This window comes from Oryctolagus cuniculus, chromosome 1, assembly GCF_051225735.1.
Source record: "Oryctolagus cuniculus isolate XC-2025 breed Fujian yellow rabbit chromosome 1, ASM5122573v1, whole genome shotgun sequence".
Taxonomy (NCBI): domain Eukaryota; kingdom Metazoa; phylum Chordata; class Mammalia; order Lagomorpha; family Leporidae; genus Oryctolagus; species Oryctolagus cuniculus.
Window position 1 is genome coordinate 58,133,308 of NC_142867.1, and position 24,183 is coordinate 58,157,490.

Below are 24,183 nucleotides of genomic sequence, written 5' to 3' on the forward strand. Positions count from 1 at the left end.
CCTGTTCCCTGTTGGGGATGTCGTTCTGATCCATGTGACTGCACTGGCCTACAGGAGGACCTATGGAGACCTGTGTGGGCACATGTGTGCACTGAGGGCAAGGAACACAAAACAACCTGGGAAGACTGGAAGCCTCATTAGGAGCCACAATGAGAGGGAACAACAACGCTCAAGAGAAATCCTGAATTCTCAGGTCAGGGACAGGTGCCTGTTCGCAGAAGGATCTGTCTTTAACAAGCCTCGGGTGGTTTCAGCTGGCTTCTATTTGGGATGCTGTTTGGACACTCCTGGAAAAGCTCTGTCAGTGACTGGGATCAGACAGCTCCCTAAGAGAGGGCTGCATTATAAGGTGGTTCCAAGGGCCTGGCCCTGCCACTCATGAGCATGTAACTTGGTGGGCCTTAGTAGTCCAGCACCCTTCTCAGTCTCTCAGAGAGGTCTAAAGGCAGCCTGTAGCCCATGGCAACCAAGGAGCCAATGAATGGCCCAGAATCTGGTGCTGCCATGGCAATGAGCTCCTTCCCCTGGTAATAGAATGGAGTAGAGGGGACGGGAACAGGCCTGCATTTGTGTGAGCACCCCCTCCAAGGGCGTGGGGGACCCCAGCCACACTTGGGACAGATCACAGCATCTGAGAACAGAGCTGGTGGGCTTCCCTGAGTGTGCCAGGGTTCTTTGGGGCTTTGTGAGGGCAGCTTTATGTACTGTGAGCTGGTGTGTATTCACTACTACTCTAACAAGTAGATCAGCAAGTCCCTTACACTAGAGAGCATTTGTGAGCGGGCAGATGTCAGGTCTCCTCCAGGAATAGGATTTTGTGTGCACACACAGGCAGTATGCCTACAGGAAACCAAGAATTCCTGTGTGGCAAAGGCTGGGAGGGCACCTGTGTCTCTGAACAGCTTTGGGCTCTTGGTTCAGACTTACTGTTTCCAAGGATTTAAGCTTCGAGGACATGAACTGACCAGCAAGGGCCGTCCTGATGCGCAGACGCCTGTGGGTGCATGCGTGCGAGTGCACAGGTTTGGGTGTGTGCGGCTTGCCAGGCCTAGGAGGGGGCTCGAGGCATGGCGTGCTCCCTCCCCAGGCAGCCCCGAGCTGCTTCCAGACCCAACAAGGCCCACATAGGCCCCTCTAGCAACCCTAGCAAAGCAGGTAGGGCATGTGGAGCAGGGTAAGTGGGTTTGGGAGCCCCGGAAGTTGGGGTAAGAAGACCAGTGCTTCCAACCTGCGTCCCCAACATTAAGACAGATGCGGAGGGCATAGGCGGCCCTCGCTGGCCCTATGTCCGGAGTCCGGCGCCCTGGACTCTGCCTCACGCCCGAAGTAACAGAAGGTGGCAGGCTGGACGCATGCCCACCCCCCATGAGGTAGGGGGAAGGTGGGGCCCACGCCCGCGTACCTGTAGGGAATCCAGTCGGAATGCGGCTTGGAAGTCATGTCTCCCGGGGGCGGGGCGACAGCAGCTGCGGCTCTGGAGGCCCGAGCCCCTGGGGGCCGGCGCGGGGGCCCTGCTCAGCTCCTGGGCCACCCCGGGCCGCATCCTCCTGGGCTGGGGCGTTGGGCCCCGCTGAGGCCCGTGCTGCACGCCAGGGCCCCGGCCACGGGCTCGGCGAACGGCTGCTTGCGCGGCTCGGCACGATGGACGTAGCGGCGGGAATGCGCGGGGCCGCCACCGGCGGGTGAGCAGACGGGCGCGCGCGTGGGGGCGGGAGAAGCCTGCCCGCACTGCCTGGCGTCCCCCTCTGCGCCGGGAGCAAGAGCTCTGAGCTGCCCGCGCTCCTCCCTCGCCCCGCCCCGGCCGGCCGAGACCCCGCCCCCAAGCTCTCCAGAGCCTCCTCCGCACCCCCACCCCTTCCCCAAAATCACTGGAGCTACACGCAGCACTTGCGAGGGAGCCGGCGCCCACCTTCGCCTAATTGCGGCGTGGCAGGAGCTGATGGTGGCTTGCCAGACCTCCACACCTCAGTTTCTTTTTCTGTGAAACGGGGACAATTCTAACACCTGCCGACCTACCTGGCTGCCCTCGCTCCGCTGAGGGCTGGGAACCACTGCACAGCCAGGCGGTGGCAGGGAGCCTAAGTCCACCCGAGTGTCTGTGGTTTCAGTAAAGGAAGCCTTGTGGCTGATTCCTGCCTGCGCAGATAGCAGTCCAGGGGCACCTCTGCTGCCTATGGCACACCCAGACTTTAAAGAATTTATGATATTGGGACCAGCGCTGTGGCACAGGTTAATCCTCCGCCTGTGGCTCCCGCATCCCAAAGAGGCTCCAGTTCTAGTCCCAGCTGCTCCTCTTCCGTTCCAGAAGAGAGATCGGCCTGAGCGGGCAATGGAAGATGGCCCAAGCGTTTGGGCCCCTGCACCTGTGTGGGAGACAGGAGGAGGCTCAAGGCTCCTGGCTTCGGATCAGCTCAGCTCTGGCCATTGCGGCCATTTGGGGGAGTGAACCAGCGGATGGAAGACCTTTCTCTCCCTCTCACTGTAATTCAACCTCTTACATAAATAAAATCTTTACAAAAAGAAAAAAGTTATGTATTTATCCCCCAGAATAGTACTGAGAGGTCAATATTCCTGTTTCCCAGAGAATAAAGTCTCTGAACACTCAGATGGCTACGGCCTTAAAGCTAGGAAGCAATGCAGCCGAAACTGGGCCAGTGCCTCTTTGTCCTCCAAGTCTCTTTGTAGAAGCTGCAGTTAATGGGAGGCAAAACCCTCTGCATGCCCAGCCGGTGGGCTGTGGGGAGGCCCACCTACAGCAGGTTGAGGGGAGGGTGGAGGGTGGAGACAGGAAGGGGAGGCCAGGCTGCCAGCTGTGCAGCAGGCAGAGGGGTCAGCCAGCGACCGATGAGGATGCAGCAGGGTGTCAGGGCGGGCCCTGCTCATCTGCTCCCTGGATTCAGCAGCGCAGACCAGGCCCCAAGTTGGGATCCTCTGGTGCTAAACAGGCTGTTAAGATGGGGAGTCTGGGCAGAGTGTGTGTGGGAACAGCCAGATGGGCTGAGAGGGCTGCAACCTGCTGCCCTGGGGGCCAGCCAGGACCCCATCCCAGAATCTTAGCTTTTCAGCCTCTTCTTTCCCCTCCACTATGAAGCACTCACTGAGGGCCAGGAGCTGTGTCAGGAGCTACCTGAATGTCATCACACCTTTAACCCACGTAACTACCCTAGGAGGTAGGTGCTCTTACCACGCCTGTTTTATAGCAGAGGAAACAGCAGCACGGAGAGGGCAAGGATCTTGCCCAGTCGCACAGTGGGTCAGCAGGAAAGCTGCCATTCCCATGCCAGCAGCTGGGTCTGCAACACTCAGGCTCAGTCTGCTTCCTGCCGACTAGAGGCATGGGCCCGTGTACGTGTACACATACACACACACACCCAGCCTCACTTTCCGGACTCGTGGAGCGCAGGACAGGTCACATCCATCTCTATCTGTGATCTCTGATTATTTATCAGCCTCCAAGACTATCACTGCCCCTGGGGTCAGAAACAGACAAAACCAATCCCCTGCAAGTAGTGGGCAGGGTATAGGCTGTCTCCTGCCTGCTGGGATGCTCAGCCTGGGCCTGTTTCTCCCATCAGCCTCCCAGGAAGGACAACAGAAAAGGGGCTGCCCCTGCCTGGGAGGCCATGACAGTGCATCAAATCACCTCCCCAGAGGCCTTGGCCCTGCAGGGCAGATTCCCACCTGGAAGTCAAAGACCAGGCATTCTGGCCTGGGAAGCCTGCCTTCCAGACCACCCCTCTCTATACTGCAATTAGTAGCTGCTGCTTCAGAGACAACCACAGCCTGGAAGACTTTCCCTTCAAGAATTTGAGGCTGTTTTCCTCCTTTATTCCCAAATTATCTGACACCTTATAGCAATCAGAATTAAGCTGGAAGGTCTCGGGAGCCTGCAGTAATTGAATCTATTAAACAGACACTTTAGACTCCGTCCTTAGGGAACAAAATCTGAAGGTACAGTGAGGTGCAGAAACAAAGAAGCTCTGCTCGCCTCTTCCTGCAGGGGCTGTGTATGTGCACATGGGCTGTGGGAAGCCAGGCGAGCTGTATGCCAGTGGACACGAGTGTGTGTGTGTGTGTGCATGTGATTATGTTGGGGAGCCAGGGAGGCTGTGTGCCTCTGTATACATGAGGGCGTGGACATGGACAAGTACATGAGTTCATGCACAGACAGGATGTGAAGGACCCAGTGGGGTTGTGTGTTATGTGTGTTTACGCATGTGTGCAATGGGATGGAAGGGAGCTGGTGGGACTGTATTATGCATGAATGTATGAGTGTGCGCACATGGGATACAGGACTGTGTGTACCTGTGGGAGGAGGCCCTGAGGTCTGAACAGGTCTGCCTAAGAACTGTGTTGATGTGGCTGCAAGGGGAGGAAGCATGTACTTCTGAGGGGTGCATGAGTGTTCACATCCAACTCAAAAACTTGCGATAGGTTTTCCCACTTGAGTGCTATCTTTGATATTTTAAATTTATGCCCTAGGCTCCCATCACAAAGGCACTCTTGAAAGTCCTATGAAGAGTATCACAGTAGGCCACAGTTAAAAGTTGCACATTCACAACTGTGCTACATAGTGACCCTTAAGGAAGGGCCTAAGCCTTCCCAAGTTAGCCCCAAGAGCAAGGCTCTCTCCAGCAAAGCACTGACAACATGGCAGTCCCAACGCACTTTCCTCACCTGCCCAAATCCTGCAAGGCTAAGATACCAGCTGTGAATTTAAATTCTCCTCAAAGTGTTTCAGGCATTTTTCAACAAGGTGATGATTTGTGAGGGGCAGTAAAGGAATGCATGTGGATGGAAACATACCCCCCAGACCCTCATATCTGTCACTGAAATATGAGGACCCCAGTATCAGCCCCCTTAGCAAGAGCAGTTTAGTGGGGAAAGGGGGTTTGCATTTTGGCACCTTGCCATTTCCATGCACAATCTCATGTTTTCTATACTTCATGTAGTAATTCTACTGAGTGTGGGCCACCTCTAGCCAATTTTGGCACCAAAGGGATACGAGTGATAAACGATTGTCTTTTCAGATTGGACCCAGCCTAGTGGATTAGCATTGTGACCCTGTAGTCTGAGGATGGTAATTCAAAACTAACAGTGACCTGACCCTACTGGGCCCCAAGGCAGGACCGCAGTGACTCCAGCAGGTGTCAGATCCAGGGCTGCTCTCAGGGAGCATTCAGTAATACAGTAATGACCATACCCGGCACTGAGGTGTGGGTGTTACGATACAGGTGCAAAAATGCTAGGGTCAGGGGATGCAGAGGAGGGACAGTCAGTGGTAATGGAATGAAGGAGGTCAGGCTGGGACAAGCCCTTCCTGACCAATAGAAAAGGAGGACAGTGGGGGCTTGGCCTTGAATAATAAGCAGGATCTTGGTAGACTGATAGAAAAAGAAGGGGGGACCTTAGTAGCTACTGACACTCTGTGATTCGCCAGCCACTGAGCTCACTGCAGAAAGGATGACAGGAGCAAAGTCATGGAGACATGACAGCATGCGGCCAATGCATCTAAAAACCAAGGCAAACCAGCCTGGTGGTAAGCACTGAGCAGTTCAGTGTGCCAGGAAATGAGCCCAGAAAGTTTAAGTATGGACATAACAAGGGCACTTCGCAAAACAGAAATGCATGTTATGAAAAAAAATGCAGATTTTGAAAATTTTTGTACCAAAAGTAAACTGTCATCCTGAACACCAGTAATACAGCAAATGGGGAATGACCAAAGGGCTCAGAGCCTAGAATAACCTGCCCAGATGTAACCATTAAAAGATATAATTGGTAGCAAAATGCAGACTGGAGAAAGACAAGGCCATCAGTAGTCAGAGCTGCTGGGTCACTGAGGAAGTCCAGGACAGAGGAGCAGGTCATGCCCTGCCAAAGCTGTCAGACAAACACCACAGCAAGATGGTAACCGAAGCGTGAGGTGCTGAATGGCACCTTCTGTAGCTCCCTTTCAAACAGCTGTAGAATACACAGGCCACTGTGCCATCATCCACAATTAAAGTGGGATGAATATGTTTATACACATCTTAGAAGAAATACTTGGTAACCACTAGCAGAATTACAAATAATATGTCCATTTTTTAAATCACTGCTAAATAGCAAATAATCTACACACACACACACACAAGCATGGTCCACAGGAAACACAAAACTCCTAAGACATACAACAAAGTCACAAGAATAAATCCGGCTATAATGATCACAAAGTGAATGCACGTATCATCTGTGGGGGGCATACTCAGACCTGAGCAAGCCGGTGACGGGATGGAAATCATCCTGTCTAGGTTCCCAGCTGAGGCTCCCAGTGAGGAGACTTCACATACGGGACACTCAAAGTGCAGTGGAAGCCACTTCTTGGCAAAGCCCGGTGAGGCCCGAGGCTGTGCCCGGAGCCAGCACACAGTCGGAGTGCACAGGAATCATGAGAGGCTGAGGAGGGTTACTGGAAGTTTTAGAGAAGGCTCTCAGAGTCCACTTGGCTCAAATAAGTGGGCAGGGGGGCAAGGGTGCTACTGCCCACACCTCCAGTCTTTAGAGTGGAACCTACAGAGGCCTCCTGGAGAACTTAATACAGGGCCCGAATGGCCAGTGGATGGGTGGGGTGGCAGATGGCATCCCAACGGCAGGGAGGGTGCCAAGGATGCACCTGCACTTCCCGTGGACTCCAGTGGGTCTGCGCATGAGCCAGATGTGACCACTAAGAGAGGGCAACAGAAAAGGTCAGGTTCCCTGGGGCCTGAGAACGGAACCACAGGATGAGCTTCGGGGAGAGAGCAAGCTCCCACATCAAGGGACCCCAGCGATGGGGTGGTGGCCCCAAACCCACAAAAGCATCCCCCCTGGGAGAAGGGGCCAGCAGAATGCACGGCAGCTCACTGGAGTCCGTCGCTGAAGAGCTTGGCCCCGCCCGCCACACCAGGACCCTGGCACGTCCAAGCTGGGCCTTCTCCCACAGGTGCCGGCCTGCAGCACTGTACTGGGCAAGAGCGGCTGGGGAACTCTGAAGTTTAGTACACAGGACCTACTAACTGCTGCCAGAACCACCTCTGGTTCCTTGAAAACGGCCAGAGAGGTCACGGGACTTACTCTGAGCTTCATCTTATCGTCAGAGGGAAATCTAGCCCCTCAAAAGAAACTTTAAAAGACCATGGAAGACGGAAATAACATCTGCTTCCTGATTACATCTCTGGAGCTGCACCTGTTCAACTGCATGACACGTGCGTTCCCTTCCTTCATCCTCACCACAACACTGTGAAGTATGCATTATTATCACCCCATTTTACAGAGGGAGAAACTAAGGTTCCAAGTCACATGGATAATAAGCAAGAGGGTTCATCTTCAAACTTGGGCAGCCAGGAGCTCGAGTCCACGGGCTTAACCATCATCCTCCAGATAAAACCAGACAATAACAGCCTTAGCACTACAACTTAACTCCTGTTTCAAAAACCCAAATGTGCAATGACATCGAACGTCTGTGCCCAAAGATATTCACTGAAGTTTCATTTCTTTTTCAAAGATTTTATTTATTTGAGACAAAGAGTCAGAGCAAGCTCCCATTCACTGGTTCACTCCCCAAGTGCTTGCAATGCCTGAAAAAGGTAAAGCCGGGAGCCAGGAATGCAGTCCAGCCTGGGTCTCCCACATAGGCGGCAGGGATCCAAGTACCTGAGGCACCACCTGCCTCCAAGCATCTGTGTTAGCAGGAAGCTGAAATCAGAGCAGGAGCTAAGGTACGAAACCCAGACACTCCCTTGAAGAGCACAGGCATCCAAAGGGGTGCCTTAATCGCTAGGCCAAATACCCATCCCCAAGTTTTATTTCTAACAGGAAACTAGCTGAGGTGGGGACAAAATGTCTATCATTTGGGACTTGGTGAAGTAAATAATTTTATGGTCAAAGGACGGATCCCTCTGGGGAATTTTTAATGAGCAACAGACAGGTTTCTGAGATGGGACAGGATATTCTAAGGGAGCCTCGTGTCCTATGACAAAGCCCCAGTAGCCAGCGCCTGCAAACATTCTCCTAAGTTTCTCAGGGTTGAGGCTGGAGTAGCATCTTCAGCTATGCTCGGGTCAAGGACACATCCTCCATTCCGGGCAGTTCTTCCTCCCAGGCGCTCCAGTCTCCTCTTAACTCCAGCTTTTGACACCCAAGACCACCTAGGTGACCCCTGAACACCACAGATGAACCTGCCCCCCATCCTATGGTTAGACAGACCATAAACACAGTTGGTGCACAGTGAATGTGGTAAATCAATCAGATTGAAAGTCACATAGATGGAAATATCTTTAGTCAGCTGGTACACAGGACTTGTTGCTTCATGACACCCAGGTGGCCATGTGCTCACACAACAGGCACAAAGAACGTTTACAAGTCTTAGGCTTGTATCTTGTATGTTCTGTATCTTGGAGAGGCGCTGGGTGGGGGGTTCAGAATGCTAATCCCTGCTCTTTGCCCCGTTTATCCTGCTCTATTTTGAGACATTTTCTGGGAGTCTCCTGGAGATGGTGATGCTGGGACCCTGACCTGGGGAGGCTCTGTTCCTCTCTAGGTTTCTGCCCACACCCTCCCTCCCCTAAATGGCATGGAGGCCCAGCTCTCCCAGGAACAGAAGCCCAGGGTATAAATAGAAGAGGACTCTGGAGCTCAGCTTCCAGGAGGGGGTTGTTATGCCGGCGTTATTGGATTTGCAGATAAGCAACACGAAGTTTAGCATGGGGAAGACAGGGAGAGCTCTCATTTGTTGCTAATGCAAGATTTATCTAGCAGAGCCCTCACTGTTGTCAAACAGACAGCCATTTCCTGTATATCCTCCAGCAAAGGACATTTCATTTTGTGACCTTTCAGAAAAGCCTGGGAGTTTGCTTTTGACCTGTTTTACCCTCTAGCTAAGAAAACCACTGTTATTTCAAACGTGAAATGCATTAGAGGAATCAGTCCCTGGATGCGATTTAAACTATCTGCAAAGTTTATCACTGCAGCAGGCCATCTCTGTGCTCCAAGGCCCCTTCCTATGCTGTTGCTGATTCATAAACACCAGGCTGAAAGCCCCCAGGGAGCCTCCAGGGCACTCACTGAAGATGCACGGTCCCTAAAGAAGTCCGAGGGGACTCAGATCAAGCCAAGTCACTTCTCTGAAGTGGGGGATGAAAGTTCTAAGACCAACAGAGGCTGTGGATAGGGAAGAAAGACCACCGCCATATTCTAGTCCTGTCTCCGCCCCTAATGTGCCATGTGACCTTGAGTGTGGTGCCCCCTCTACGTCTCATGAAAACCAGTGAGTGGGCCATTTCGAAGGCTCCTTCCTTTCCACACTTTCTCTGGTAATTTAATTCATTACAGCAGGGCTCAGCTCTGAAATAAAGGCAGAATTATCATTTAGTGCAGACGCAGCACACAGTGATGCACACAGGCAAGCCTCAGCCAACAGGGCCATGTCCACGTCCTCTCTGTACTGCTGACCTGCTGGGTGACCAGGGACCACCTCTCGGGGCTCGCCTCAGCTTCCTCATCTGTTAAGTGGAGACAATATGTGCGGGCTGAGGAGGAGACGCAGAGAAGGCACGTGAGTCTGAGACACGTGTTGACATGCCGAGAGCCAGGCAGAGGCGATGGCACTTGATCCGCTCGGCGGCCCTCACGCTGGGCCCACATGGTGCTAAGTGCTCACTTGCATTATCTCACTGATTGCTCCCAGCAGCCCTGAGGGGCTGTTACACACAAGGAAGCATGAGCCATGGTGGTCACAGCACAAGGATTCATTCAGCCTCTGCTCATCATAGATGTACAGGAAAACAGGTGCCTTTAGCAGAGCAAGGGAGGGGGCTGCTTCTCCCAGAGCATCGCCAAGCTGGGGTACCAGGAGGCAGCGATGTGCACCCACCTCTGGACCACCTCAGGTGAGATTACTCCCTGGGCCGAGGGAGCACAGCCCACCTCTGCCCTGCCCATCTCCATGCTACCTCTAGGTCTGCCTCCCTCCCTCCCGGTCCTCACCTTGCCCAGCTGCTCTGTGTCTACTCTGCAGTCACCCCCTCTGTGCTGCTGCAGACCTTGCCACCCTGAAGGGACAGGATTCAGCTCAGCAGACTGAGGCTTTGGAGTCTCACCTGACCGCCTGACCTGATCATGTGGTGGGCCCTTTCTCAGCCCTCACACTCGTGACTTCTGGGGCCTGCCCTCAGAATATATGTTAGAGCTTTCTGTCCCCCAGCAGGAGCTAGGCACCCAAGCATTGCCCAGTGTTCCTCTGGACTGGGTCACCCCCATTCTACTCCAGTCACTTCCCAGGTGTTGAGCTGTGTCCCAGCTCCCCATAGTTGCATCTCAGCCTGAGCTCTGTAAGTACCACAATCCACGCTCCTGGCTCTGACGGACTAAACTCCAAGTCTTTCTTTGGCAAGTGACCTTGCAAGTGACCATACATTCACTGATGTACTTGGCCAATATCATCACATGATCTACATATGCTGATAGGGTCATGGACACTGGGAAGCCCAAGTTCTAGATCTAAGCCTTTGGCCTACTACAGGACCACAGACACATCCATTCTCTGTTTGCCTGGCTTCAGCGTATCAATCTATATGATGAGTGCATTGGCTCAGACCATGTCTCACTGGTAGTCTATTATCAAGGGCCCTATCTGATAAGTTACATCAAAAGGACATGCATTTCTCACCTCCCACTCCAACTGCCTTGGCAGAGTGAGCAAAGACTAGATTCTCAGACAAGGCTGAGAGCCCTAAAAGAAAAAAGCAGGATGGACCGGCGCCGTGGCTCACTAGGCTAATCCTCCGCCTGTGGCTCCGGCACCCCAGGTTCTAGTCCCGGTTGGGGTGCTGGATTCTGTCACGGTTACTCCTCTTCCAGTCCAGCTCTCTGCTGTGGTCCGGCAGTGCAGTGGAGGATGGCCCAAGTGCTTGGGCCCTGCACCCGCATGGGAGACCAGGAAGAAGCACCTGGCTCCTGGCTTTGGATCGGCGCAGCACCAGCCGTCGCGGCCATTTTGGGGGTGAACCAACAGAAGGAAGACCTTTTCTCTGTCTCTCTCTAACTCTGCCTGTAAAAAAAAAAAAAAAGAAAGAAAGAAAGAAAAGAAAAGAAAGAAAGAAAGAGCAGGATGAGCAGAGACCCATCCCTCACCCAGAAGACAATTGGGAGGTACAGGATGCACCCAGCAACTATGTCTCCAGTCCTTATTCATGAAAAAGAGTAGAGGTGCTAAGTGCTGAAGTATGCAGGGGCTGGCGCTGTGGCGTAGCGAGTAAAGCCGACGCCTGCAGTACCGGCATCCCATATGGGTGCTGGTTCTAGTCCCGGCTGCTCCACTTCCAATCCAGCTCTCTGCTATGGCCTGGGGAAGCAGCAGAGGATGGCCTAGTCCTTGGGCCCCTGCACCTACATGGGAGACCCGGAGGAAGCTCCTGGCTCCTGGCTTTGAATCAGCACAGCTCTGGTCGTTGTGGCTAACTGGGGAGTGAATCAGCGGATGCAAGACCTCTCTCTCTCTGCCTTTCCTTCTCTGTGTAACTGTGATTTTCAAGTAAAATAAATAAATCTTTAAAAAAAAAAAAAAGAAGTATGCAATGGAAAACTGAAGAGAAGTACTAGAAGAACTCCAAATGGCCAAGAGATATGTGGAAAATTACTGTCTCTCCTCCCCTACCAGTCAATCCATCATGGGGGCCTGTTAAATTTAAATGTTAAATTTTCCTCAGTTGGTCCCCTGCTCACCAATGCCAGCATCCTTGCCATACTCCCTTCATCCATGATAACCTGTGCTGCTTCAGGGTGGGCTCTGAAACCACATCTGCCCAGTGCTCCCTGTGTGCCTGGATGTGTCCTGGGGACTCCACGGTTAATCCGTGTAAACCACTTGGCACAGGCTGTATGAGCTGGCTGTTGTTACATAATGATCTGCACCCTTTCACTTGGCCCCTTGCAGTCTCACGTGGCAGTGAGAATGATCTTTCCAGAATGCAAATCTACCCTGGCTCCTGCTGCTTAAAATCCTTCACCAACTTCCCTTGCTCACACGCCGAAATTTTAAAAAGTGCCTACAAAGGCTATCAGGTCTGTTCTCCAGAAACAGTGGTCTCCTTTCAGAGAAGCCAAATGCCGGCTCTCTCCGCCCTTGCCAATGCCCCCACCCTGAGTCCGAAGTCCAACTCCCATCAATACCCAAGGCCCAGGTTCTAAAGCTGAACCTGAAGTTACGCTCAGCATGGGTGGAAGAGACCCAACTACTTGTTTTTCTTTAACATTCCCAAAGAGGGCACTGATGAACAGCCACTGGTCTGCTGTATCAGGAAGGGGACCCAAGGCTTGTACTACTGTAGGTGATATGTAGATCTGACTCCATTCGTGACAGGTCACATCTCAACAAACCCTCATAAGTTGAAAGCGTAAACAAGTGGAAAATGTATTTAACCACCCACCTAGCCAAGCAGCCTGGCTAAGCAACACAGCACACAGCAGAGTATGTGTTGTTGACCCTTTGGAGGAGGGGCTGCTTGGGGGCTGCTGATGTCCAGCCCTGCGAGAGGTCCTACCACTCGTCACTCACCTGGACAAAGACCTCAACTCAAATTTCTAAGTCTGGTTCCTACTGAGTGTGTATGGCTTTCACATCGACATCTGTACTGCACTGGGACCCAAGAAAACTCAAGGGCATCAACAAAACCACGAGAATCAGAAAATTCAGTAAAGTCACCAGATGGAAGCTAAAAGAGAAAAATCAGCAATGATATTTCTCTGCAAAATAACCACCTACACGATGAAAAGGTGCCTCATGTGTAAGATCACATGTGATCTTATTCAAGCGAATACGAATAAGACTTATTTGTGGTCCATGTGAAGAAAATTCTAAAATCTAACAGATTTATAGCAAGAACTCAAACCGATTCCTAACATGTTCCTTCACAAGGAGACAAATTTAAAGATAGCAATTCCTTCTCAGTAAGACTTTTTTTTTTTTTTTAAAGATTTATTTACTTATTTGAAAGCCAGAGTTACAGAGAAAGATATTGAGATCTTCCATCCTTGGTTCACTCCCCCAGATCACCACAATAGCTGGGGCTGGGCCAGGCTGAAGCCAGGAGCCTGGAACTCCAGCAGGGTCTCTCAGGAGACAGAGGATTTGGGTCATCTCCCACTGCTTTCCCAGGCACATTAGCAGGGAGCTGGATCAGAAGTGGAGCAGTCGGGATTCCAACTCCAACTCCAAACATGGGCAGTGGCTTAACCCCCTGCACCACAACAATGGCCCAAATAAGACTGAATGTTTCATTAACTTGACATAGAAAAATTTCTTAAACTCCCTTTGGTGATGCTGGAATGGAAAGAAGAGAGGCACCAAGATGGTTTGTGAACATAAGCACCAAAACAAAAAGCTGGGGTTGGCACTGTGGCATAGTAGGTTAAGCTGCCCCCTGTGATGCCAGCTTCCCATATGGCTGCCGGTTCGAGTTCCAGCTCCACTTCCAATCCAGCTCCCTGCTAATATGCCTGTGAAAGCAACAGAGGACAGCCTGAGTCCTTGGGCCCCTGCACCCATGTGGAAAACCCTGAAGAAGTTCATGGCTCCTGGCTTTGGATCAGCTCAGCTCAGGCCATTGAGGCCGTTTGGGGAGTGAACCAGTGATGGAAGACCTCTCTCTCCCTCCCCCCTTCTCCCCTTCACCCCCCCCCCTTTGTGTCTCTGTAACTCTTTCAAATAAATAAATCTTTTTTAAAAAGAAAAAAAAGCCGTAGCAGCCATGTCCACCTACTGGCTAATGTTGGTCACTACCAGCAGCTGTGTCCATTTTGTTGGAGCATGCAGATGCTGTTTGGTGCCTAAATTTTGTCTCACAAAGCAGCTGGGTCAGTGCTACAATTAGGTGTCTACTCTGCACCTCAAGTGAATGCTTTTAGAGTAAATAAGGTACTAAGAGGTAAGGTGTTGCTTTCGGAGAGTGGCAGACCCCTGCAGCAAAGCAGAAGAGCCAAGGGCAGAAACAGACTCTACAGCAAACCTGGCCCCTTGCCCAGGAGATGGTTGTGCCACAGGGAAGGCAGTGTTTGCTTGGAATACATATGTGCCCAGACTTGCTTCCCTGATTTCCCTTCCTAAATGGGAACCTGATGAGTGCTCCAGTCTCAGGCAAAGTCACAGTCTCCAAGTGATTGCCATCATGGGATCTATATACTGCAGGACCATGCCTACATGGTCTAAGCATCCCAGGAAGGCAGAGAGGCAAGCAGCAGCCAGGGAGGGGGCAGCCAGGCAGCTGGTGACACTACTTCCTTTTTGGCCCATTTCATTCAGACCCAATTGGTGGGCCTCTTTTCCAAATTCTGAACCACAAGTTAAGAGTGCCAAGACCAGAGTATATATTGTGGTGTAGTGAATTAAGCCACTGCTTGGGACAGCCCCATCCCATACTGCAGTGTGGGTTCAAGTCCTGGCTATTTTGCTTCCAATCCAGCTCCCTGCCAACATGCCTGGGAAGCAGCAGAGGATGGCTCAAGTACTTGAGTCCCTGGCACCTATGTGGGAGACCCAGATGGAGTTCCTGGCTCCTGGCTAAAGCCTGTCCCAGCCCCAGCTGTTGCCAACATATGGAGAAAAAAAACAGTGAATGGAAGCTATCTCTCTGTGTCACTCTGCCTTTCAACTAATAAATGCAAAAAAAAAAAAAAAAAAAAAAAAAAAAAAAAGTACCAAAATTAGCTGACATGTGTGGATGCCCAGGATTCAAAACCTCACTGGAAGAAAATCAGCATCCTGGCAACACTCTCCTCCTCCTCAGCACTCGCTTTCTCTATAATTTAAATGTAATTTACCTTCCGCTCCCCTCCAGAGAACACGCAGTAAGAAAACGAGAGTGAAAAATTATGACAAAGGTAGAAGACAAGGTGTCACGTGGTTATCTGAAAGGGGACCAGAAAAGGTTCCGGAGCTCGGAGGCTGCAGGCTGACTTCCGAGGTAAGTAACTGCCATTACTGTAGTCGGCTGTTTATGCAGAGGAAGAGCAAGGAAAAGACAGACCAGCTCAGCAAAGCAGAAAACACTGCAGGCTCGAAGCCAGGGATCTGAGTTCTAGCTGTACTTTTCTCCTGCTGCGGGATCTTAGGCCTTCCCCCTTTCTGGGCCTTAGTCCAACTCGTCAAAGATAAAAGACTGACATGGATGACCTCTGGGGCTCTTTAGCTCAGTCCTGTGAGACCTGGCTACTCAGGAATCCTTCCCAGTTCTAGCTGGGAGCACAGAAAGAGGCTTTGACCCTTCCTGCCCATATTGTGATGTCGCAGGCCACCTGTCACTTCAGTATGGAGGCTTGCACTGCAACCAGCCCTGATATCGCCAGAACCCAGAGATGAGTGAGACATGGTGCTGGCCTGGGAGCAGCACAGGTTAGCAGAGGACACGGATGGACGCAGACACAACAAACAATAACCCCAGGCGGCATGAGGTCAGCCCAGCCAGAGGTAAATGGACAGAATCGTGGTAGTGCAAGGGAAGAACAAAGAAGTCTGTCTGGTCAAGGGGACCAGGGCTTTGCAGCAGAGGTGGCATTCGAAGCTGGGGACCCAAGGACACAGCATTCAGTAAAGGTAGGTAGGCAAGGGAGCCACAGGAGGCTGGAACCTACTGAGAAAGGGGGAAGAAGAGTCTGGCAAAGTTGGTTTGGGGCCAGGCTGAGTAGCTGAGTCTTGGATTGCTTAACAGTGGGAAATTGCAGGGGCTTGATGACACTGGGGAAACGGCATGGTCCTACCTCAGGAGGGAATGGTCATGATGAAGGAGGTGGGTTCTTCCAGCCCAGGACAGAGGGGCCTGGAAGTGACAGAGAAGGGCCTGGGCTGAAGGGAACGGCTGAGGGAGCCCACAGGAGCTGAGGCTGGAGAGTGGCTTCTGAGGCCAGGGGCCTCCACCCCGATCCTGCCACAGGCCAGCTGTGGGACCTCAGCCATTTCCATCTCCGCTTTCTCACCTGCAAAGAACTGAACTGCTAGAGGGGCATCACCGTGGTGCAGGATTTAATACACGGAAGTCTTCCGGACAGTGCCTGGAACGGAAGCACTGTAATGAGGGGCTGACAGTGCTGCTGGCAGAGGAGCTGCAAGTCTGACTTGTGGAGGAGTGGGCTGCACGTTGTGAGTTCCAGCTGGGACGTACCAGGTGCTGGGGACTAAATGTTCACATACCCCCAAAATTTGTGGGCTGAAATGCTAATTCCTACGGTGATGGGAGGGGAAATGGGGCCTCAGGAGGTGATCAGGTCATGATAGTGGAGCCCTTCGAGACCCCAGAGAGTTCTCCTGCCCTCCTTCCACCATGTGAAGACTCAGTGAGAAGCAGGCCCTCACCAGAACCCTTCAGTGCTGGTGCGCTGAGCTCAGACCTGCAGCCTCCAGAAGTAGACGTGAGTGTGTGTGGTTTCTTAACGACCCAGCCATTGGTACTTTGACATAGCAGCCTCAGTGGGCCCAGATATGGGATACCACATGCCAGCTGAGTGGCAAAGTACATCTGAATCCCAATGCAAGGAGACAGGAAGCCAGGGCTCACCCAGCTGGAAGGAGTAGCGTATATGGCAGCTGGTGGGAGACGAGGGCTGGTGGCTGTGCAGCCCAGGAGACTAACTTCCCTGAGGTCAGAGGGAATCACTGTTTTGCTCCCTGTTATATTCCCAGTGTCTAGCACAGTGCCTGGGACAAAGTAGAAGCTTAGTGCTGGGTAAATACCTAAGGATTATTCTTCCTGTTGTTTACTCCAAATATTTTCTTAGACACAAAATAACAGCAGCAGCAAATATCTATTCAGTGTTCCCTAGGAGCCAGCATGATGCCAATAGCTGCACACACGTGGCCTCATTTCACCTTCATGGCAGCTCTGCAGAGAAGGTACCACTATCATTCCCATTTTACAGATCAGGAAATAGGTACAACAACTTGCCAAGTTCATACGGCTAGTAAGAGGCAGGGCCAGGGTCCAAACACAGGGCCATGGGCCTCCCTGCAGGTGCAGTCTTTGACACTGGTGCACAGAAACACACCCTGGATAACAGCTGGGCCACCATTCTCAACTTAACAAGGAGTGACTGTGGTTACCCGAAGTGTGAGCTGCAGATGCTGGACCTAGTTGGTGTCAAGACTTGTGAGGCAAGGCCAGGTGCTGGAAGAAGTAGGGAGTGGAGCCCGCTGCAGAGAGAGCGAGAGGATGGAGACTCATGTGCACATGCTGAGGGCTATACAAGCACACATATGTAGGGGTAGGTAGGGGGCTGCACAGGTTGCAAGATCCAGGCAGGTTCAGACAGATCCAAGGGTCACTCCAGGGGGATATGAACTAGAAGCCATTTCCGAAATCTACGAGTCGCACAGCTAGCAGGGGCTGAGCATGTGCCAGGGGCTTCACATCCTTCACAGTGCATTTACAGCCCCCAAATGGATACTAGCAGCTATTAATGCCTCTCCCAGTTCTGCCCTCTGCATGCTGCATCCCCAGCACCAGCACAGTGTCCAACACAAGAGAGCATTTTGCAGGAAAGGCACAAAAAGTCAGATATGCTGGGCTCACCCCAGGTCTCCAGCTTGCAGGGCAAACTGGGATTCAGAGCCCTGGACTCCTCTGGCTGCAGAGCAGTGGCACACCAAGCAGGGTGGCACCAGGGGAGGCCTGAAGCAGCTTCAGCTTGTGTCTCCCCAGGCTGGCTGGAGCCACTGCAGGGCCCTCTTGCCCCCAGAGAAAAACAAGGTCCAACATCTGGTCCCTGCACAGAAACTTACCTGGGATCAGGGCCAAGGCACAGGCAGCTGACCTGTCCAGGGACTGAACTCAAGGCCAGCTCCCTCTGGACCACATGGAGTTGTTAAAACCCCCTTCCCCAGTCCTGACTCATCCTGACTCCCTTCATCTCCATGGGGCCTGCCTCTGGTCACGCTGCAGCAGAAGGGCTGTCCTGCTGCGTGCCCAGTGCCTCAGCAGATTCTCTCAGAGCACTCTGGGCTCAAAAAGAGGACTACTGAGTGCCCACACTATCCTGGGTAGGACCCCTGGAGATCCCACAGTCCCAGCGTCCCTCAGGGCAGCATCCCCCCGGGCTCCCTTCTCCCCAGCCAACCATAGGATGGTGTGATTAGCCACATTCTAGCCAGCTTGAGCACTGACCACCATGCACAAGCCCTGCGGCCTTGTCTGTCAAACCCAAGGCTGCACCCTGGGGTCCCAGAGAGAAGCCCTTTATGGTGATGGGATTCTAGGGCAACCACAGAAACTACCCTGTCACAAATGGCTGGACCTCCTACTATGTGCATGAGCAGTGCTGGGGCTTTCCCTGCATCACTAGTCCACACACAACTTTACAAGAGAGGTGTTAATATACCCACTTTTCAGAGAAGGAACTCGATGCTTAGGCTCTTTCCAGGCTTTACCCCATCCACTTGCTGCTTCCCATGCTATACCTCCACATGGCTACATTTACCATCATCCCCAAGGTCAGATTTCTCATAAGCTGAGGTTCTACTGCAGCTCTGCTCCAGGCTTACCAGAGAACAGGTTGCCCTCGACCACACACTTCCCCATGCCCTGGTGCAAGGCCATTTTGGGCTCCTGTAACATAGAGGAGGTACACTCAACCCTGCTCTAGGCACAAGCAGCAGCAAAAGGATGCACATCTGCTGAGCAACGACTACCTGTGCTGGGCACCTTTATGAATTCTTCCCCAATCCCCAAGCTCAGACCTCAACAAACACAGCTGGCCCCTCTGGCCACTCTCAGAACCCTGGTTTGACAGGCACTAACCCAACTCACGGTGCCATTCCCTGGTAGTTCTGAGGATCAACAGACAAGTATGATATGAGCCTCATGCTGGTTTATCCCCATTACCACAGCCACAAGCCACAGCACAGAAAGATATGCACCCAGGAAACCATGGCTAGGGCAGGGGGCTGTGCATTCTGCCAGTGAAGCCCCAGCCTAGTCCATCAAGCTGGGGACAAGACTGGGACCATGGGATTTCCCTTGCCCCTTCATCTTGGTCCTTTACCAGGGACAAGTGATGCTGTTTTAACACCAACCTCATGCCGGCGCTGCGGCTCAATAGGTTAATCCTCTGCCTGCCGTGCCGGCACACCGGGTTCTAGTCCCGGTTGCCCCTCTTCCAGGCCAGCTCTCTGCTGTGGTCCGGGAAGGCAGTGGAGGATGGCCCAAATGCTTGTGCCCTGCACCCGCATGGGAGACCAGGAGGAAGCACCTGGCTCCTGGCTTCAGATCAGCGCAGCGCGCCAGCTGCAGCACGCCGGCCAAAGCGGCCATTGGAGGGTGAACCAACGGTAAAGGAAGACCTTTCTCTCAGTCTCTCTCTCTCTCACTGTCCACTCTGCCTGTAAAAAAAAAAAAAAAAAAAAACAACCAACCTCATGACTCAGCCCCCAAGGGTTTGCAACTAGGGCATATGGATGCATGTCTGTCTGTGGGCTTGGAGCCTGAGAATTGAGCCAGTCTGGAATCACAGAGCTGTTGCTTTCCCAGTCCTGCTCAGCAACTTGATTCGGGACCAATCCCACCATCATTTCTAAGGAACAAATGATGCCCACCAGCTTCTCCAGATCCCTCAGGAAGTGTCCAACTTCACCCATTATTACAGCAACAACACTGCAGACAACCAGACAGCACTGCTGCTGACCAGTGCAACACAATGGGGAAACAGCAGCTACCAACTAATAAAAACCATGAACCTTAATATTGGAGGGCTGTGGGGACAGCCACACGTAATTGGTGTCACAGTAAATGGGTTCAGTATTTCCAGAGAACTATCTAGTAATATGTGAGAAGAGCTATAAAATTGTCCATGCCCTTTAACCTGGTAATTCCACTTGGGGAAGGCTTCCCAGTAACATACTAGGAAAGCAATTTGTATGGATATTCATAGCCGCGATATTTATAATACCAAGAAATTGGAAAGCATCCAAAAGTTTGGCACGTGGGGACTGGCTGAGCAAAGTGGGTCGAGTGAGCACTTCGGGTGCTCTTGGGGCAGGAGGGTAGAAATGTGCATGCTGAGGTGAAACGAGGGTACATGCCAAGAGTGCACATGCCCAGGACTGTGAGACAGCCATAAACCCACTCCTGCAACAGCCCCAGGGGTATGTAGCCAGGGGCTCCATGCTGCTTCCACCTAACTCAGGTAACCTCAGTAACCTTCGTGTCAGTTAGGAGCATGCTAAAGATCATCCATCTCATTTATCTTTTTCTAAAGGTTATTTTGAATTAGCTGATTTTTTTTTTTTTTGAGAGACATTTAAAAAACCAAGAAGAGCAACTCTCTCCAGAAGATGTCATCTCATCTTGCAAAGGCTTTAGTTCTAGTATCTGATTTTGTGACTGTGAGAACAGCGCGGCTCACCCACATGGCCAGGCAGTGGCAGAGCGGGAGAGTGGGGCTGGTGTGGACTGGGGCCCCCAACCTCATGTCACAGCAGTCCCTTGCACACAGTGCTCTGTCTCTCCTCTCTGTCTTCCTCCCTCAGCGTCCCACCCCAGGTACCATTCTTTCTTCCCTGAGCCTCAGGAAGAAGTTCCCCAATAGCTGGTTGGGTCTCCTCCACCAGAATACTTCCCAGGACCACAGTACAGCACTGCAGGCAGAGTCTGGGCTTGCACAGGCCCACAGCAAGACCGGCCTGGGGCCTGTAGCACACTACAGTCACCTGGGGAGCCCCAGGTAGGGTAGGGTTGGGGAATCTGTGGATTTGAAAGTAGTTCTCAGGATGCAAACTCCTGTCACAGAGCCCTGATGCTTAAGAGGTCCCATGAGCCCACCCTTCTGACTCCAGAGTCCAGTGGGGCTTACTTTGGGCCCAAAGCTAGCTTGCAGCCAACAGCACACACCCCACACCCTTCCACTGAGACAGGGCCCCGGCCTCTGGCCGGAAACACAGTGGAGCACGGGAGCCTGCCTGTGCCTCAGCCTGGCTCTCTGGGATGCCCCCCTGCCCACCGTAGGGTCTCCTGCTGCAGGTACTACATGGTCCACCACAGGGTCTCCTGCTGAAGGTGCCTCATGGTCCACACCCGCCATCCCACGTCGGGCAGTGGGGGCCTGTGGCCCCACTCACCCAGGCCATACTTACGGAGTCATCTTATAAAGCTGCGTCCTCCGCTCAAACAGCGACCCTCCCCAGGCCCAGGGCCACACCCCAGCCATGGGCATGGCCTGGGTAGACTCCGTCTCACTGCCCCCTGTCTCCAGGACTCTTGTCAGCTTCACATTGGCGCTTGAGTCCCCCGGCCTGTTGTCAGGAAACACCGACAGTCGTCACCTGGCACCCATCCGACCACCCCGCCAAGGAAGAACTGGTGGAAGCCTGTGGTCCTGGGGAGGGGAGAGGGCAGAGCGAGGAGGAACACGGAGGAACCCTGGGAATGGGATCTCTTCCCAGGGGCACTGAAGCTCCCTCCTGGGCCTCATCTGGGATGGCGAGGAGACCAGAGCAAGGAGGCCACTTCCGCCAAGATCTCCTTCCAACTTCCTCAGATGGCAGGAGAACTAGGGGACCCTGAGACTCCCCGAAACACTCTTCAAGCTTGGGATCCTGGGCCTGGTGTGGCCTGATTTGTGGGAGCTGGACCCCTTAGGGGGTAGGTGCCGGAGCAGGACAACCTTCCTGGTGACAGGAGTGTCCAGTCCATGCCGGGGCACAGGGTAAACCAGCCAGACTCTGCCTTGAGCCAGCTGCCTTCATCCTTTATTCATCCACCGCGGGATCCCAGAGCAAGGGGTGTGGCCAGCTGCCCGGCCCAAGGTAGGGGAGCCAGGCGGGAACGGGCTGCTCCTACCCTGGGGCTTCCTCTCATCCTCCCTGCCCACAACACCTCCATATACTGACAGCACCTAGCTGCTAGGAGGGGGTGTTTAGGGAAGCTCTGAGATACAGCTGGGTGTCGCTGGGGCTCCACGTGTCATCCAAAAATCACTGGTGTGGTCCAACCTTGTTTTTAGATGAATCTGAGGCTCAGGGGTAGTGGGCAGTCATTTGCCCAAGGTCACACAGCAAGTTGAAAGCAGAGCCAGGACTGGAGCTAGAACTGAGGCCCATGACTCCCAACCACCGTAGCCTGTAGCTTCCAGCCCATGGCAGCGTGCAACCCTGCCCATGGTGCTGAGCATGTCCCACCTTCTCCCACCCTCTCCCTGGCTCTCCTGTGTGGAAGGACCTGATGTCAGGGCTGCCCCCTGCACACAGGAGGCCAAGACAGGCACCTGAGTTGGATGCTCATTCTGTTTCTTCTGGGGTAACCTCCTTCCTGTGGCTCTCCCATCTGCCCACGGGGGCTCCCAGATTTACTTCCAAGGCTCCCCTGTGCTCCACAGGTCTATAGGGCCCTCCTGGGGCATCCCTAGCTCTCCAGGTCCATAACTGGACCTCTCTCACCCCAGACCTCCTCTTCCTGTTTTCAGGCAACATGAACAGCTGCACCCCCTACTCCACCATCACCCCATAAACCTAAATGCCACCCAACCCCCTTCTTAATGCACCTCTGTGTTTTAACCCGTGAAGTCCTTATCAATCCCCTCCCCTCCAGCCCCAGTGCTACTCCCTGGGTTGAGGCCTCACCTGTCTCCAGCCTCCTTCTAGTCTGTACCCTACCTGCAGTTCTGCCTGCTCCAGGAACATCTCTGACCTTGACCATTCAACCTGAGCACATCACTTATCTGCTTTTACTATATACTTCTTCCACAGGATGTCATTTACATCCCTCTACCAAGACGGCAGGGTTGCAGATCTGCCCCATCTCCTGCCTCCCACCTTCCTCCCCCTGCACAAGAGACTTGCCTGCCTTCGCTGTGCTGCAGCTGCCCCTCAACTCTCCTTGGAGATCTTCACACACAACCTGATCTTTGTCACATCCCCAGATCGGTGATTCCCCAAGGGCACCCTGATTGCCTTGCTTCACCTCCACAGAGCACAGACTCCTAGACACTGCCTACCCGGAAGCTTGGAAGGAGACTGACGGCCTTTCCAACGCATCCCAGCACTGCTCCATCAGGCCAGCATCTCTCATCCCTGTCTGCCTACTGCCTCAGCGGCACCAGTGCCTCCTTCTGCCCCCACATTCTCCAGGGCATAACATCACTGCTGTCTCCTCTGCTAGACTGTGTACTCCACACAGGGCATGTCTATGCCTTCCCCTACCTGTAAACCCCGGGTGCCTGGCACAGAGAAGGAGGTGAATGAATGGGACACCCAGCTGAGTCCCAGTGCTCACTCCAGGAGGTGGTCACAGCTGACCCAACCCAGTGCGGAGCCACAGCTTGTTTGGAAATGAAAGAAGCTGCCCCTAGTGCTCCTGTGGAGGCAGCAGGGGTTCCCTTCAATTCACCCCTGTTCAATAAGCAGACTCAACACGGCTGTGGGCAACGCAGGCTTATGGTAACGTGTCATAACCAGCTCTCCAAAAACGTACATAAGTTATAAATTTTATCAACACAAAGGAAATAAAGCAATCTGATAAAACATTCCACAGTCTTCACCACAAACTCCATATAGCCAAATGACTCAGAAATCATTGTGTTCATCAATTTCTGCCTAATTATTTATCTGTAGCCAACTTATTGTTGCAATGACAAACGTAGTTCCAACTCAAATGTCGAACTGCTAACAAGCAACACGAAAGTGAAAAGAAGCACAGGTGGGGACTTCAGAATGGGTTCAGTTTTTGAATATGGGGAGGAAATTTCTTCTGTGTTTAGCCTTAGTCACAGTGTAGCAATAAACTGTTAACTTTAATCTGTGTTAGTAACAAGGTTTCCCATGACTCTTTGAAGTCGAGATAATCAACCAGACCATAAAAACAGCCTTACTTTGTAGCACTTGCTGACTTCCAGCCATAAACATTCTTTCCATGGTCAACTTTGGGACAGCCTGAGCACAAAGCTGGCAAGGGAGGCTTAGCAAAGCATCACAATGCAGATACAACAGACATAATCTCAGGAACACAGATGCTGCAAAATGGAATGGAATCATTGGGAATTGCTGAGTTTTGAGTATTTATTACCTTTGCTTTAAACATAATTTACTGACTGTTTATGCAGCTTAATTCTAGTAATGACTATGCTTAACTGCCTTATAGCAGTAGTCCTGTACCGTGCAATGGATGCCCCCAATCCCAGGCACACCAGCTCTGGCAG

The 24,183-nt window shown here is 52.6% G+C and overlaps 1 protein-coding gene across 5 annotated transcripts in view; it reads right to left on the bottom strand.

Moving 5' to 3' along the window:
* The window catches only part of TUB (TUB bipartite transcription factor), a 94,852-nt gene that overhangs the window by 20,087 nt on the left and 50,582 nt on the right, over window positions 1-24,183 (bottom strand). The window contains exon 1 of one of the 5 annotated variants that reach the window (XM_008265651.5): window positions 1,403-1,655. The exons of 3 other annotated variants lie outside the window; for them this stretch is intronic. In XM_008265651.5, the coding sequence (XP_008263873.1) occupies window positions 1,403-1,440 (38 nt within the window). In that variant the 5' untranslated portion in view covers window positions 1,441-1,655. Of the gene's footprint in view, window positions 1-1,402; window positions 1,656-24,183 lie in introns of those variants that run through there. One more of the 5 variants, XM_002708791.6, reaches the window with a different exon arrangement.